Below are 17,327 nucleotides of genomic sequence, written 5' to 3'. Positions count from 1 at the left end.
GCATCGTGCTTACCCCATATATAAAAATGGGAAAAAGCACGTTAAAACGAAGAAGAGGTTATTATACAAATAGGTTTAGAACATCGTGAGCAAGCTCTCACAGTTGAGATATATATTCTTTGTTCATTTAGGAGGTCGTTCATACAATTTATATTATACCAAACTGCACATATATTATATATACCGTACTGTGCCTATATAATATATTATACCATGCTGTAACGTGCAATGCTGACAGTGGTGTTGTACGCTAATGCTGTATGCTGGGTTGAAGAGAGTTGTGGACGTGAGTTGATAGAATAGCGGTGTTTGGACCCGAAGTGGAATTAACCAACGTAAACCATGAGCTCGATTGGAACAGGTGTAAGTTTACATAACACGATTTTCTTGTGAAAAATGAACATGCTCGTGTTTAAATACACAAATAACTTGTCATATGTATATGTATTTTAAATGTAAAACCCGCAAGGACAGGACTAGGTTAGACTGCTCGTAGTTGAGGAGGGTACGAAAGTAAAATGGGGATAGCCTAGTCATTTTTCTTTTCTTTCTGTTTTTCGGAGGTGTAGCTTTAACTAAGGCCCTGTTACCCATTTAATATAGAACATATTTTAAATATCATACCATTATTTCTTAACCAGACTGTTGCTAATGCTAGACGGCTCTTGGCACCATTCGGTGTCTTTACGAAGATCGGTAGTCTAATTTGTTTTCTCCAGATACATATACCCTATATTTGGTAACACTTTACTTTAGTTGCGCGGACTGATTCCCACAGGTCCCTCATACGTAAATAGACATGTTTCCTATTGTGCTAGGTCCTGACCTAACCAGATATTGCCTACCTAACCTAACTTAGGGCGACGTGGCCTGATCTGGCCAGGGAGTTTTGCTCCCCTGGACCCCCCCCCCAGCCATAACCAGTCCAGGCCAGTGAATCAGGCCACACAACTAAAGTACATTTTACGCACTTTTCACTCGATATTTAGTGGAGAAATAAAAAAATGAAAACCTTTAGAAAAACTTTCAAAAGATTGAAGCTTCATTAACAAAATGAGGTATTATTTTTAGAAGAGAACCAGCCCAAAATGACATGAAAATATGTTTTCTAGGTGATTTTGATGTGTTTTCCCACCGAATATCACCTTCATTTTCCTCGAAATTAACGGTTTTTAGACTTTACTCGAGCACCTACAGTTTCGGCCCACTCGACCGCCCGACGAAATTGGCGGAAGAACGACGCTTACTGTAACCCCTGTGGCTAAGCGCGCAGCCTCAACATTACCTCTTGCCAGAAAATGTCGTGTTTGCCAAGAATCTTTAAATATGCAGATAAGCATGGCGCCGTTCCATACCAACCTTACTGACAGCACACACATAAACAGGGCGACATATTGGTTTTGGTGTTCTTCGCCTATTTGAGTCGTGATGCAGTGAACTTGAAACTGAGATGCTCGAGTAAAGTCTAAAACCGTTAATTTCCGAGAAAATGAAGAGAGTGATATTCATTGCTTATCAATCAAATCACCTAGAAAAACATATTTCGCTCCATTTTAGGCTGGTTCCTCTTTCTAATTTACCAAAATGAGCAATAAAACTATATACAAACTAAAATGGGCATGTGAAGTCTTCGTAAAATAGGTGTTGAAGGCAATTTTGAATCCAATATGGCATCCCCCAAATAGTGAGACAAAATGAAAGGCGATTGGACACTTCCTTGCCAGTGCTCATTTAACGGTGCACTGAAAACTAATTGCTTACATATGTAATGTTCATAGCTATTACTCAAGATTTTCGTTGTAATCAGCATGATAAAACGACATTTTGTTGCCTATACTAGTGAAAATATGAGACATGGAATACCCGTCTGTCATGTGGTTGAACTGAAATGGATTTTTACCTTTAATCCATGGTTTTATCCTTACTGACATCACAACTGAAGCTCCACAGTGCTTAATTGATTGTAATTATGCAAATTTTTTCTTAATTCACTCAAAATACCACTTAAAATACGTGAGAATGTTTGTTTACAGTACTTTACTCCATCAAAGTAGCGAAACTGTGGCGGGAGCAATTTTCCAGCCTCATTGTACATCAGGCTACAACAAACATCTGAGGTGATAGAAATGTAGTATTTTGTTGTTAGGACTTTTAGTTTATTTAAGTCGATATTACTTCGTATACTTCTCTGACATGTAATGTGTACATGAGTGTTACCACTTTGACAAAAATGCAAGAAAGTTGAGTATGACAATTTATCTAGAACTGGTACGAGAGTCAGGATGCCATGATGTCTAAATACAGGACTGAAATAAAGGTTTTAAATCCAAAATTATTACTTAAAATGCCATTATATTTGACAAAACTTACACTGTGTATGTGATATATATATTACACTGTATGTAATATATATTAATAAATAAAAAAAAGATAGGAAAACGAGAAGAGTAGCTACATTGTAATGTTCATAGCAAAAGCATTGAAATTTGTCTTGGGAATCTGGTTTGCTCCAACAACAAATATTTTCAAATGAATTATAATGAACATGTAATACATTTACTCAATTTATAACCTTAATCTGGTGTTTAGCTACCTAGTTATTTAAATATTATCTAGCGCTCTGGCATCCTGAAAATTTGCTAGAGTTCCCCGTCGAAGCCCCTTAGGCGCCAGCGTTTACGACTGATATCAAAGAAATGTCAGGGTCTGTGGGTACAAATATTTTGCAGGTTTAACACAAATGATTCGGCAAATATTGAGATGGCATCATTTGTCTACTTTTAAAGTGTTTTAAGTAAAAGTTTCGGGAGCATCATGGCCGGTAAGTTAGCACCATGCACGGGTAAATTGTAACGAACCTCTGTTTAATTGGAAATATGCCATTATATCATAATTTAGGAGAAAATTGTTACTTTGATAGGAACATAGAGGTCTTGGCGTGTTGTGTAGAGGGGGCACTGATGCTGATGGGGCCGCATTCGAATGCATTTTCTGGAAGTGTCCAAACAGCAGAGGAATGACGCATTGGTTCACGTCCCGAGTGTTTACCCTAGCACTTTGATTACATTATATGATTGGTAGAACTAAGTATTAGCTCCGTGCCGGGTATTACCTTAGAAATTGACTTTTTCTATAGTATTTTGTTCGCTCGACTGTAATTAATCTGAGAACTGTTTATATTTTTGCTGTCGTGCATGCGCAGTGTTATAGGGGAAGTTTTGGTAAAAAGTGGAGTTTCCTTCACCGGGAGGTCCAGCGGGTGGACCCCCCCCCCAGCTAAGACAATCAGTTCTCAGATTAATTACAGTCGAGCGAACAAAATACTATAGAAAAAGTCAATTTCTAAGGTAATACCCGGCATGGAGCTAATACTTAGTTCTACCAGTCATATACTGTAATCAAAGTGCTAGGGTAAACACTCGGGATGTGAGCCACTGCGTCATTTCTTTGCTGTTTGGACACTTCCAGAAAATGCATTCGAATGCAGCCCAATCAGCAAAGGTGTCCCCTCTACACAACACACCAAGACCTCTATGTTCCTATCAAAGTAACAATTTTCTCCTAAATTATGATATAATGGCATACTGTATTTTCAATTAAACAGAGGTTCGTTACGATTAACACTGCCTACTAAGTTATGTTAGGTAGGGGACATTAGGTTAGTATGGTTCCTTTTATAATGGATTTCCTTAGCCAATCCCTTCTTGAACATATGGCTTTCTAATGTCTCTCGTATTTGCGGAACCGTTCCATAAATTCCTTGCGGAGCTAATACTTAGAAATATTGTATTAGGTTCCAAATTCACCGCTTTCTTGTGTGTGTTTAAGTTTTCTTTCCTATTTTCAGTACATTTTAATAGATGAATGCACCATGTATTACCGTTTATTATTAGTCACTGCTGATGATAAAACTTGGAAGCCCAGAAACATCCAGACGAATGAAATGAGTGGAAGATATCCTTGTAACTGTAAACCAGTGGTTGACAGTCATTTTGCCAGCTTGAAAAAATAAATAAGGTTATTTACTGGTAGTTGTATATCCATTATAAATATATATATTTTTTTAATATTAACCCATTTCCCCAAATGGGGTGGTGCTTGGTGGGGTTTCAGAGAAAAATAAATTTATAATTACTGCCCCATACATACTTTTATCTTATAGATTGTGGCTGAACCTCTACTCAGAGAAATTTCACAGCACTAGGTATCTCCACATTTTTCACCCTTTCAGTTTTTTATATGCCACACATACTACACAAGGAGTTCATCTCAGCAGCTTCAACATTTTTTCATTTGCATTTTACATCTTTCATAGCCAAGTCATTTTTCACAATCTGTTTCTCACAGATTTTTTTTTCTCTGTGCTTGTTCTGTGACTCTTCTCATCTTATCGTCTGTTATATTTACTCCTAAATACCCATACAAAGTCAGTCTATATAAACAAAAATTGTTCTGTCCCTTGCATTTCCATTTATCTTCACAATCTTACACGTGGACTCAACTTTTTCCTCTTGCAAGTACAGTATTTTCTCTCACTGTTACCCTTTGCAAAGTGAAAGTAACTGACTAATTTAAACCTGTATATTGTAAAATAGTCAGCAAGGTTAACATTAAGAACTTTATCTCAGAAAAACTACTTATCTGCTTTTACAGTACGATCTGTCAGCATCACAGTTTTCACCAGATGGACGAGTATTTCAAGTAGAATATGCCCAAAAAGCAGTAGAGAATAGTGGGTGAGTATATAATACGGTTTCATTTTATTGCATGGGTACTTCCTTGATATCTCAGTAGTACTGTACAGACAGTATCTTACACTTCTAGGGCTTCTGGTACAGTAACTACTGTATTTCTTCCAATAAGGATACTTGTTCATGCCTCCTAGATATGTAGCAGTATCCTAGTAACTTTTTCACTTAGACATTTCTGTTTGGTTTGGTGTAGCCTCCTCCAAAACTTAAACATTGGTCTCAGTACTTAGTTTTGCATCTTGTTTCTCAGTACTAAAATTGTACAGTTTAGTGTTTCTTTTTCTCAAAATTACTACAGCACACTTAGCAAATCTTTTTGTAGATTGAACAGTGTTAATGTGTATTTATATATTCATAGTTATATATCAGACCAAAATTTCTGAACAAGTTAATTTTGATAGGAATACCTGTTAGGGAAAGCAGTGTTTTCTTTTATGCCTCTGAAAAAGAAAGGATCTTACAAAGGTCCTCCTCACATGGGTGTTGCTATAGACTATTTGGACAGCCTAGTATGAACATGAGAATCAGAAGAGGGGAATATTTTTAGGAGATAAAATAGAGAGAGGAGCAAAACAAAATGTATAGTGACTGAATAGATAGCAAGATTAATTACAGTCTAGAAAGTGGCATTGGATGCTGTAGTAGAGGTATATTGGGAAACTTAATGCTGTATATTAAGTGTTGTAATTAGTAGTGTCACAAGAGATGTTCAGTTATGTAAGTGGCATTGAAATGGAGGACCACCGTGTTATGGTGAAAAATAGTCTGTAGAAGAGGAAGACCATTTCTTTTACCTTGGGAACATCTTGACTGTGAAGCAGGTATCGACAGGGCAGTATGGAAAATAGAGTAGCAGCAGCATGGATGAAGTAGAAAGATTGCTAGAGTACTGGCAACTAAGAATTTACGATTAGTAAACAGCAAAACTCTTTTGATGCTTGTATAAGGCTTGTAGTAAAGGCATGAGCACTTACAAAAAACTTGTTGGAGATTTTGAACTTTGTTCATGAAACTTACCTGTCAGATACATATATAGCTGTATTCTCTGTTAGTCCGACAAATTTCAAAACTTTCGACACGCGGTGGGAGATCAGGTGGTTAGTACCCATTCCGCCGCTGGGAGGGCGGTATCAGGAACCATTCCCATTTCTATTCAGATTTTCTCTGTCGCCGGTACTGTCAACACTTGTTTTCAGTACCTCCGTCTTGGATTTCGGATAAAACTTGGTTGTCACTTGAGTATTTGTTTGATTTTTGGTTTTGACTTGGACTTGTGGCTAGGCATACGCTATTGTGGATTGTTTTTGGATTTGGCTTTGTTTTTTCCTGGGGTAAGATGTCTGAATCTAGTTCTTCTAGTTATCAGTTTGCGTGTGTGCAAGACTGTAGGTGAGCTACCGAAAATTTTGGTAGATCCTCACACTGTATGCTCAGGTTGTAGAGGACATGTTTGTTTGTTGAATGACCGATGCAGAGTGTGAATCTTTGTCTGATGCTAGTTGGAGGACTTATGATTCTTATGTGAGAAAGCTAAGCGAGATAGAGGCTCAGGAGGTCTTCCTCCAGAGTGGTAGGAGTCAGGGTAGTGTGTTTCACCTGTTAACCCTCCTGTAGGCGTAGCTCTTCCTAACCCTGTGGTGTTGCCTAACCCTGGGGTTGTGTCTGCGGATGGTGATGCCCTGGCGATTATTATGTCTTCCATTCGTGCCTTGGAAGCTAATATGTGCTCTTCAAGTGCTGTGAAGTGCAGTGATAGTGTCCGTCCCCTGGTGTTGTGGAGGCGTCAGATCGGCATATCGCACGCCTCTGGGTCTAGACCTCTGTCGGACTCCCAGGACTCAGGGAGTGGGCAAGTCGGCCGCAAGAGGGTTCGCGGACCCCACCGATCTGGCGTCGCCGGCATGTCCTGATGGCGCTTCCCAGGCTGCCAAGGATGGTGCGGAGCACGAATCATGGGGATTGCTTCTCTTCCCCGATTCCTCCTCGGCGTCGGAATGGAAATCTCGGGATTCTCAGCCCGCTTTGAAGAGAAGCTTCAAAGAAGGGCGCTTCACGTCCCTTTTCTCGTGGCGCTCTTGCGCTCTTCTCCGAGGATTTTGACGCCATCCATCCTTGAAGAGGACCAGGGCGTCATCCGGACGATGGCAGCACAGCGCTCCGCTCGCTCCAGAAAGAAAGGCTGTTGCTTCCCCTGTGAAGCAGAGAGGCGTCCCTCGCCCCTCTTCTTCTCATAGGATCAGTCCTTCTCCTGAGGTAAGAATCTTCTCCCTACTCGTAAGCTGCTCCTAGGCATGCAGAGCAATTGGCTTCTTTAATGGCCCAGAAGGAACCGATGCGTGTCGTCGTCGGAAGATTCCGACTGCCGATCAAGAGGTCTAAACCTTCCCCTTCTCCTTCTCCTCGTTCGTGCGTCGTCTCATACCCGCCTCCCTAGAAGTCCTGTTGCTCAGCGTTTTACTGGTCTTGGCGGGGATGCATTTCCCTTTCTGATCGCTTCATGCTGCCGGGCTTGATGCCCGTTCTGACGACCCTCTTGTTTCGTCATGGCGCTTCTCATGCTGCTAAGCGTGGCTTCTCTCATGCTGCTAAGCGTGGCGCTTCTCATGCTGCTCGGCAGGGCGCTCCTGCTGCTCGACATGGCGCCTCCTTGCTGCTCGTCATGGCGCCTCCCTGGCTGCTCGTCAGGACGCCTCCTGCAGTTCGTCAAGACGCCTCCCCTTGCTGCTCGGCACGGCGCCTTTCTTGCTGCGAGGCATGGCGCCTCCTCGCTGCTTTCGCTCTCACCAGGACTCGTCGGATCGTTCGTCAAGAAGCTCGTCGGATTCTCGTCAGGACGCTTCGTCGAGACTCTCATTTTGATTCTTCTGCTCGTGACTTTCGCGACTCCTCCGGACTTCTTCCAAGCAAAGTGCTTTTGCATGTTGGTCTGCAAGGACTTCGTCCTTCCGGTTCTTCTCCTGCCCTTCCGTTGCTCCTGTGGAAGAAGGAGAGCTTTCTGCGGCCGGATCCTGCAGTTGAGATCAGTCTCTTCTTCTTCAGCTTCTGCGAACTACCAAGTCTTAACTGGCTGCTGAAAGACTTGTTTGGGGACAAAAGTTTCAACCCTCTGCTCTCGCCTCTCCCCTACTTAGCTAACCTCGTCTAAGTCACAAAGTCTTCTGGTTTTGTGAAGATGGCTACGTCTCTCTCTACGAAGAGGGCCTTTGAGGTTCAAGAGTGGATGGACTCAGGGAAGGCTCAGTGCAAGACTTCTTTCGCCTGCCTCCATCAAGATTGAGTGGAGAAAAAGCAGGAATTTGAGTACAGAGACAGGAGAGGAGGTTGGTTGGAGAGTTCCTTCCTCTTCCCAAGGGGTTTTGCCAGCCTTGTGGACGCTCCCAGAGGTCTCTCCTTTCTTCAACAAAGGTGTCCTGGTCTTTATCTGAGATTGATCACCATCTGAAAGGCCTTTTCAGGTCTTTAGAAGTTTTTAACTTTTGGACTGGTGCCTGGGGGTCTTGGACTTGCAGGCTCGTAGCCTGACTCCATTAGCCTGGGAGATTTGTTTAAAGTGTCCTATCCTGTGGACAGAGGCGGTTAGGGATGGCTCGAAGAACTGGCTGCCCATTTCTGTGCGGGGCTTTTAAAGAAGAGGCCATTTACTGCCTTCCCACGTGAAGTCAGGTCTCTCTCTCAGAAGGCAGAATTGTTGTTCGCTCAAGCTTTTCCTAGCCATCTTTTTCCCCAACCCTTAGTGAGGATATGGCCTCCACATTGCAAGAGAAGGCTACTCAGGACCTCTGGCCCAGTCTTCTAGACGATCCTGCAGCCCCTTAAACTTCTTCCATGGGCAGACTTCCAGATTCAGAAGCCCTTTCGTGGAAGACCCTCCTCTGATGTGCTTTGAGGCCCAGAGGTCCCTCCAGAGGTAGAGGCCCCTTCTAAGACCAGGGAGCAGAAATGACTCCGTAGACCTTCAGACACGGTAGGAGCCAGGCTCCTTTCTTTGCAAGAGCCTGGAGAGAAGGGGCGGACAGCTGGTCCCTCCAAGTCATCGAAAAAGGGATACAAGATCCCATTTCTCGTATTGCCTCCATTGAGTACGATTCCCATAGATCTGTCGCCATCCTATCATCAGGAGAAACAGCAAATTCTCTTGACCTGCTCGATCAAATGCTCGAGAAGAGCTGTGGAGCAAGTCTCAGATTTACAATCCCGGGCTTTTACAACAGGCTGTTTCTGGTTGAAGCAGTCAGGGGTTGGGAACCAGTTCTGGGCGTCAACAAGTTGAACCATTTGCGTTCTGAAGGAAAAGTTCGTAATGGAGGCGTCCCAGTGTCGGTCATGGGAGCCCTAAGACCAGCGACTGGATGGTTTCTCTCGATCTCCAGGGCAGCCTATTTTCCGTCCTAACCATCCTCTATCGAGAAATACCTGAGATTTGTCCTGCGGGGACAGGTATTCCAGTTCAGGGCCCTTTGCTTCGGGCTCAGCACAGCTCCTATGGTCTTCACGATCTTGATGAGAATGTTGCGGGAAAAGCCGCCTTGGAGGAATAAGAATCTCCCTTTATTTGGACGGTGGCTCATTGAGCCTCGTCCAATGACAAAGTGTCTGGAGGATCTCCCACGACTTTGACATGGCCGAAGTCCCTGGGACTTCTGGTGAATTTGAAAAAGTCCCATCTGACCCCGACTCAGTCCATCGTTTATCTGGGGATTCAGATGGATTCAGTGGCTTTTCGAGCATTTCCGTCTCAGAAAAGACAACTTCAGTGTTTAGAAAAGTTTCAGCCTTCCTGAGGAAAACATGCTCAGTGAGAATGGATGAGTCTGCTGGGACCATTTCATCACTGGAGAGTTTGTTTCCCTGGGAGACTGCACCTCAGACGCTTCAATTCTTCCTTGCAGAGGGCAGCGACAAGGAGAATCTGGAAAGCTTCTCTGAGTATCTGCCAAAGGTAAAGAAATCACCTTGGTGGTGGCTCGATCCATCAGAGTTGGCAGAAGGCCTTTCTCTTCAACAGAACCCGACCTAGTGTTGTTTTCCAGCGCGTCCATTTGGGGGTGAGGAGCAACACTGGGGAGGAAAAGTGTCGGGCACCTGGAGAGAACAAGTGTCTGGCACATAAACCTCAGGGTGGGGGCGATTCAGTTGGCCCCTTCTTTTCTTCGAGGGTGAGTCTCGAACCGAGTTGTCAGATCCAGCTGGACAACACCACAGCCCTTTCGCCTCAAGAAACGGGAGGAACTCACTCTCGGTCCCTGTTCGCCTTAGCAAAAGGACATTCTTCTGTGGGCTCAGGCCGAAAATATTACGATCCTCCACGAGGGTTTGTTGCAGGCGTAGAACGTCCGTGCGGATCTTCTAAGTCGACAGCGACAACTGCTCCCGACGAATGGATCCCACCAAGAGGTGTGTCAAGGACTGTGGAAGCTTTGGGGCGTCCTTGGTAGATCTCTTCCAACCTCAAGACGAAAGACTTCCTGCTCCCCTGTTCTCGACCAGGAGCTCTCTCAGTGGGCGGCTCTTCTTTGGGATTGGTGGGGATGGGCGTGTATGCCTTTCCTCCGTACAAAATCATCGGAGAAGTCATCAGAAAAGTTTGCGTCGTCGGAAGGGACGAGGATGGCGTTGATCGCCCCATTTTTGGCCTTCGAGGAATGGTTCAGAGGTCATCTCCTTCTAGTAGACTTTCGAGATCTCTGCCATGAGAGTCGATCTACTCAGACAACCCCACTTGAGAGGTACCACAAAAACCTCCCCGCTCTGTGTCTGACTGCATTCAGACTATCGAGAAGCTGGCCAGAGCGAGAGGTTTTTCTAGACAGTGGCGAAAGCTATTGCCAGAGCGAGAAGACTCTCTCCAGCAATTTGTACCTGTCAAGTGGACCGTCTTTGGGAGATGGTGTAGAAAGAAGGGCATTTCCCCACCACGACCTCTGTGAGCCCAGATAGCAGACTTCCTCTTATTTCTGAGGGTGATGTGAAACTTGCAGTCTCGACTATCCAAGGGGTATAGAAGTATGCTATCATCTGTTTTTAGGCATAAAGAACTTGGATCTGTCTAACAGCAGAGACCTTCTGATCTCTTCAGATCCATGAAACCTCGAAGGTGCCTAGACTCAGGACTCCTTCTTGGAAATTTGGATGTTGTGCTTGGTTCCCTAATGTCCAGTTCGTTTGAGCCTCTTCGTTCTCGTCATTGAGGAACATTACTAGAAGACTATTTTTCTAACGCTCTAGCAACGGCAAAGAGGGTTAGTGAACCTGCAAGCCTTTAGTAGGCATATAGGCTTTTAAAGGGCATAACTTGCGTTTGTTCTTTAAGCCCTTCCTTTTTGCGAAAAATGAAAGCCCGTCTAACCCTTGGCCCAAGAGCTTCAATCAAGGGTATGGCTGAAATCCTTATTCAAGAGCCAGAAGAGTCCTTTGCCCTGTTAGGGCTCTCAAATCTACTTAGACAAGGCGAAGGAAAGTCGAGGTCCCTCAGATAGTTTATGGTGTTCCGTAAAGAGACCGGACTTACCTATGTCAAAAGAATGCTCTGGCTTTCTTTCTGAGAGATACGATTAAAGAAGCCCATTCATGCTGTCAAGACTCTGATTTTAAACTTCTGAAAGTCAATGCTCACGAGGTGAGGGCAGTTTGCGACTTCAGTGGCTTTTCAGAAAAATATGTCACTCAGTAACATTCTGGGTGCCACATTTTTGGCGAACAACTCTGTGTTCGCTTCACACTACCTGAGAGAGATGGAAGACGACATATGAGAACTGCTTCTCGCTAGGACCATACGTTTCCGCAGATACTTTCCTGGGGCAGGATGACACTCATCCTATCCTATAGAAAATGGTTGGATAGTGTTTTTATGGTTGTTGGTCGACTACCTGTGGCGGACTTCAATCGTTAGCTTTAGTTGCGTTATCCTAACTTAGTTAGGCTTGGTCAGGTGGTTGGTTTTGCTTGGTTGGCCCTCATTGTATGGTCAATATGGTCTTGTCACATTGTGGTCACGCCCGTTGACAGATCATCTAGAACTCACCAGCTATACAGGTCACACCCTTGCTGGAGACTCTAGTTAAGCAGAAGCGGACTTGGGTGACAGTAATCAGAAGTCAGCTATGCTAACAGGTAAGGAACCAAAATATCTTTCACCTACTTGTAGTGTGTTTTTCCAAATCCTATTCTGTCTGTACCCACCTCCAATGGTGGTATTCAGCTATATATATATCTGACAGGTAGTTTCATGAACAAAATGATATTTTAATGATAAAATAAAGTTTGTTCATACTTACCTGGCAGATATATATATTCATAGTGCCCCCCACCTCCTCAGGAGACAGTGGCACTAGAAAATCTGAATAGAAAATGGGAATGGTTCTGATACCCGCCCAGCGGCGGGAATGGGTATAACCACCTGATCTCCCACTGCGTGTGTCGTAAGTTTTGAAATTCTGTCGGATTAACAGAGAATACAGCTATATATATATCTGCCAGGTAAGTATGAACAAACTTTATTTTATCATTAAAATATCATTTTTGTGACTACCCAAACGCTAAGATTCATGACTGGAGTGCAGTGGAAAGACCAAATTACTTATAAAAGAGTTACAGGCGAATGTGGTGTCTAGAGGCTAGAAAACAAGAGATCACAAAGATTGAAATGTTTGAGATGTGATTGGAATTAACCCAGTTTGTTAATTGCATTATTGAACCATGAGTTTTTCTGATAATATGTACCAAGTTCTGGTCGGTTTCCTGTTCACAGTACAAAGTCTTACATTAGTTACCTCTTAACATCCATCCTAACAGATAATTACCATTTGTGCAATTCAGGGATATATGAATGAGTTACATGTGGAGAGATAATACTCTATAAGGTGAAAATGTTGATTTTTTCATCATAAGTAGCCTCCTACTTGGTATATCGGTAGGTACACTTAATCATTGTAGAATTGATTTAGAGGAGATTGTTTACAGGTGGTCGCTTTACATAAAGACTTCTGCTAAATAATGGATTGTGTGTAAAAGGCATAAATTCTGAAAGTACTTTATAAATATTCTAGATTTAATATGAGAATTATTGCATCTACATTTGCTATTTGTTTTTTTTATTTACAGAACAGCTGTTGGTTTGAGATGCAAAGATGGAGTGGTTTTGGCCGTTGAAAAAATTATAACATCAAAATTGTTTGAACCAGATGCAAATAAACGTATATTCACTGTAGACACTCATGCTGGCATTGTGAGTACCTAGTTTAATCTCCAAATTTGAGATTTGATTGGTTTTATGTCCATGTACTTAGGAATTTCATGCAAAGATCTTCTCAGACCAGAAAGCCCTCCCTTGTCACCAGTACATATTTCACAAATATAAGATTATAATACTCCTTCAGCTTTCTCTCAACAATTCCAATGCTCTTTATCTTTCCACTCAGTTCCCCTTAAATCCTATGCCCTCCTCAATACTGTACTGTATTCTCTTTTCACAAGGGCTGTAAGGTTTTGCAAAGTTTATACCTCACATGTGGATCTTGAGAAGTCAATTAACAGAGTACCAAAAAAAGGCTATTCAGTGGGAATTAAGAAAACAGTAAGTACTGGAAGGACTCATTAATTTTGTCATGTTACACCACAACACAAGATGTAGAGCAGGCATTCCCAGAAGATCAAGGGGTCACTGACAAAAAGAATGGGTTGGCTGCGGGCAACTGAGTTATATCCGCACTTAGTAAATTTGATACCCTTCGTCAGGCATATCCATTCCTTAAAAATTATGAAGAATTGTAGTTACAGAAAAATTTATACTGTTCACTAAGCATATCCATCCCTTTAAAACTATGAAGATATCATAGTTACAGGGAATATATATTTATTCTTTCATATTGCCTAAAAATTACTTCAAGTTTAATATTATCTGTAAAATGTTTTGTGTAGTACATATTTATTGAAGCTGAATAGTTTGTATGTAAATGTAATTTTATTTTCAGGCATGTGCTGGCCTTCTCGCTGATGCTAGAGCAATAGTAGAGGTGGCAAAAATTGAATCCTCAAATTTCAGAGCTGAATATGGTGTACCCATTCCATGTAAGGTAGGTACTGAGTCTTAAATAGTTACTGTCCATTTTGTATGTTGTTATAGAATAGGGACATCTTTTACAAAAAGCATTGTTGCTGTATTTTAGTTAGGGGAAGGGTCAGACTAAGCTTAGAATTCTAAGTGGCCTTGGTGTGAGACATTAAAGTACATATTCTACTTGGTCTTGTGTTAGAAAACTTAACTTTTTTTCGTCGTTTCATCCTTGTATGGTGATTTAATACTTGATATGTTACTTTATTATTTGATTTATGTACATTTTAACCCCCAACAGTACAGTACTGTACTGTATATGTTGTTGGAGCATGGTTGATTTTGCTGCAGCCATTCAACCCATTTATGATAAACCTTTTTCATCTCTTCCTCTACAGCATGATGTTCTATTCTTTATTGTCTCTCTTAAAGAATTAGTGGATTGAATTATATTCATTTTATATGTGTAATTTTCTCAAGTTGATTTATTATGTTTGATTCAAAGAACTTGTGCACGTCTGAATTATGTTCAGTTACACGTGAAACTTTCTTTTTACAGACATTAAGGAAATAAGTATTTCAGAGTAGTTCATAAGTTAATCGACTAAATAAAAATAATTATTGTTTCTGAAACCAAATCATAACAGTCAGTAAGTTGTAGAGAAATTGCTTTTGTAGACAAATTTAGACAAATTACATCAGGCAGTTTGACGTAGATTAATACAGGAACAAGTTGGCTGAATTTGGACCTCCATTAAATGCCAGACACTATTGACTCATAAATTTCTGTAATAAATGTTGAAACTTTCACTAGAATTTTAAGTATTGGGAGAGTATTAGTGGGTCGCAATGAGTCTATGAAAGCCAAAAGAGAGTGAAACAAACAGATTTTGAAATTGCTGGTTAAATCAAAAGTATTGAGTAATGTAATATTTGGGACATTAGCAAGAACTGTACTGTTTTGGACAAATTATATTTGTAGCGTTACTTTGCAACTTGTACAAGAAGTCTTCTTATTTATGTATTGTAAGACTCCATATGTTTACAGATTATAAGTATAGCACAGTGCTCTTAACAAAAATTAATTTTCAATTATTTTCATTTCAGTACTTAGCTGAACGAGTTAGCCATTATCTTCACGCTTACACATTGTACTCTGCTGTACGACCTTATGGTTGCTCAATCATCTTAAGTGCTTTTGACAAGGATGGGCCTCAGCTGTATATGATAGATCCTGCTGGGATGTGCAGTGTAAGTACTTCAGTATTTTCTTGAAGTTAAATCAATTAAACTATTGTATTTAGAAATGCTTTGCTGTTGTTAAATTATCATTAGACTTGCAGGTCAGATGTGTGATATTTTTATTAAAATTTTTCTATATGAACAAGTTAACAGGCTGAGAGTATTTTTGAAGATGGCAACGTAAGGAAGGCACTTGAAACCATGGCAGAAGTAATCTGCTGTATTTCCTCTCATGTTCATTGATTGAAAAGGTTTTCTTTCATTTGGTAACACTTGATGGTTGTAACCTTTATGTTTTATCCAATATTATGTAATTAGTTTTTGTAAATAAGCATAATTTTGCATAAGAGAAGGGTGCGTGGAATTGCTAGGCCATGTGTATATGAATGATCTAGAGTATTAAATGACAGTACCACTGCCATAACTTATTTCCACAAAAGTCCTAACCATGTACAGTATTGTAAATTATTGAGAGCAAGTAGTGCAAATTATTGATAATGACAGCGTAGGTAAATTAATTTGTTCGTAGATGTAATTTTCATCTTCACTGTTTCTGTTAACTACAGGGATACTTTGGATGTGCTGTTGGCAAAGCCAAACAGAATGCAAAAACTGAAATAGAAAAGTTGAAGCTAAAAGATCTCACTTGTCGAGAGCTGGTAAAAGAAGCAGCAAAGATGTAAGTATCCTTATTAATGTCTGTTTTTCATTTATCATGAAGAGTCTGATGAGTAAATAGCTTAGTCTTTTTTACAAAAGGCACGCAGTTGTATTCTTTTCTGATGTGGATATCTTTACATAAATGACATTCTGTATTTTTGGGGAAGTATTCCAGAGAATATTTTTAATGTTTAATGGATTAAGATTTTTTGCCCTATAGTTTTTTTGTATTTACCATACTTTTGTCCAAAGTGGTGGTTAGTTTATTAGCAGCTTCATAAAATTTTACAATAAAAATAATACTGTTTTGCAGTATATATTTAGTCCACGATGAAGTGAAAGATCGTCACTTTGAAATGGAATTGTCTTGGGTCTGCGAGGAATCCATGGGCCGCCATCAATTGGTACCCAAGGATTTGTACCAAGAAGCTGAACAATATGCCAAGGCAGCTCTGGAAGAAGATTCCTCTGATGAAGATGAAGAAATGTGAGAAGTCTTAACATGTGCAGAGTAACTAGTGATGACGGTACTTACAGAGCAGGAAAGTTAAAAGCATAAAACTTACAAAAAGAACTTGTGTTTTCAGCTGTTGTAATATTCCTATATCACTTGTTTTTTATATAAGTATTTAGCATTTTTGCAGAACAATAAATTGTGTAACAATATGTCATCTCTTATTTTTTTCCTATTATCCTTATTTTTAATTAGAAATGCATAGAAGATATAGATTTTTACAGTACAAATTACCAAGTAAAACTAGCAAATGAAAGAACGGTTTCAAGTTAAAGCAGGTAATCAATTTTTTGTTAATAGCCATCTGTGATTTGAAAGTTGTTGTCATTTCAGTGCAACTGATATTACCTTCTACCTATGTGTAATTAAAATGCTTAGATGCAAAACTAGTTTTTTTCTCAACTGTTGAGTCACAAGTTGATATGTTATGATGTGACAGTCATTTGGAAAACCCAAGATGGCAATTTTTGTAAAGTCTAATACGTGTACCATAACCATCAACATTGACTAATTCTCTTAATCACTGTAGCGGGGTAGTGCCATCAGTGCACCTCACGCGGTGTACTGTAGGTATTACTTAGGTTCTTTGCAGCATCCCTTCAGCCCCTAGCTGCATCCCCTTTCATTCCTTTTACTGTAACTCGTTCATGTTCTCTTTCTTCCGTCTTACTTTCTACCCCCTCCTAACAACTGTTTCACAGTGCAACTGTGAGGTTTTCCTCCTGTTGCACCTTTCAAACCTCCTTTTTCTCTCAATTTTCCTTTCAGCACTGAATGACCTCATAGGCCCCATTGCTAGGCCTTTGGCCTATATCTTATATTCTTATCTCTCTCTTGTTCACTTACCAGCTACTTGATGATGCTTCTTTACTAAGCATCCTTTTAAGATGATGCAATTTCCAGATAAATCTCTTGAACTGAATGTGTAAAATACAGTGTACTAATCTGTGTAAATGTATTTATAGGACTGCATTCATCTCTGTTGGTTTCTGTGGATATGATAATTCACGTTTATTTTCAATTGTAAATTTCATTATTAACATCTTCCAGTGCTGAATGACCATAGGTCCCAGCTCTTGGCCTTTAGCCTAAGTTATATAGTTGAATTCAA

At 40.8% G+C, this 17,327-nt stretch overlaps 1 protein-coding gene across 1 annotated transcript; it reads left to right on the top strand.

Annotated features, from left to right (window-relative positions):
- Positions 1-208: 208 nt before the first annotated feature.
- Positions 209-16,368, top strand: Prosalpha7 (proteasome alpha7 subunit). Its single transcript, XM_067098396.1, has 7 exons — positions 209-363; positions 4,654-4,736; positions 12,852-12,975; positions 13,721-13,822; positions 14,908-15,051; positions 15,609-15,721; positions 16,016-16,368. The coding sequence occupies exons 1-7, from the start codon at positions 343-345 to the stop codon at positions 16,191-16,193; spliced, it is 765 nt and encodes a 254-aa protein (XP_066954497.1). The 5' UTR covers positions 209-342; the 3' UTR covers positions 16,194-16,368.
- The last annotated feature ends 959 nt before the right edge of the window (positions 16,369-17,327 follow it).

This window comes from Macrobrachium rosenbergii, chromosome 55, assembly GCF_040412425.1.
Source record: "Macrobrachium rosenbergii isolate ZJJX-2024 chromosome 55, ASM4041242v1, whole genome shotgun sequence".
Lineage (NCBI taxonomy): Eukaryota > Metazoa > Arthropoda > Malacostraca > Decapoda > Palaemonidae > Macrobrachium > Macrobrachium rosenbergii.
This window is presented reverse-complemented; position numbering and strand designations above follow the sequence as displayed.

Bases quoted from the DNA above. Each gene is read 5' to 3' on its own strand.
- Prosalpha7 (XM_067098396.1), top strand. From the start codon at position 343: ATGAGCTCGATTGGAACAGGT. The intron at 364-4,653 runs GTAAGTTTACAT...CTGCTTTTACAG, and splicing joins TGAGCTCGATTGGAACAGGT to TACGATCTGTCAGCATCACA. The intron at 12,976-13,720 runs GTGAGTACCTAG...TTTTATTTTCAG, and splicing joins TAGACACTCATGCTGGCATT to GCATGTGCTGGCCTTCTCGC.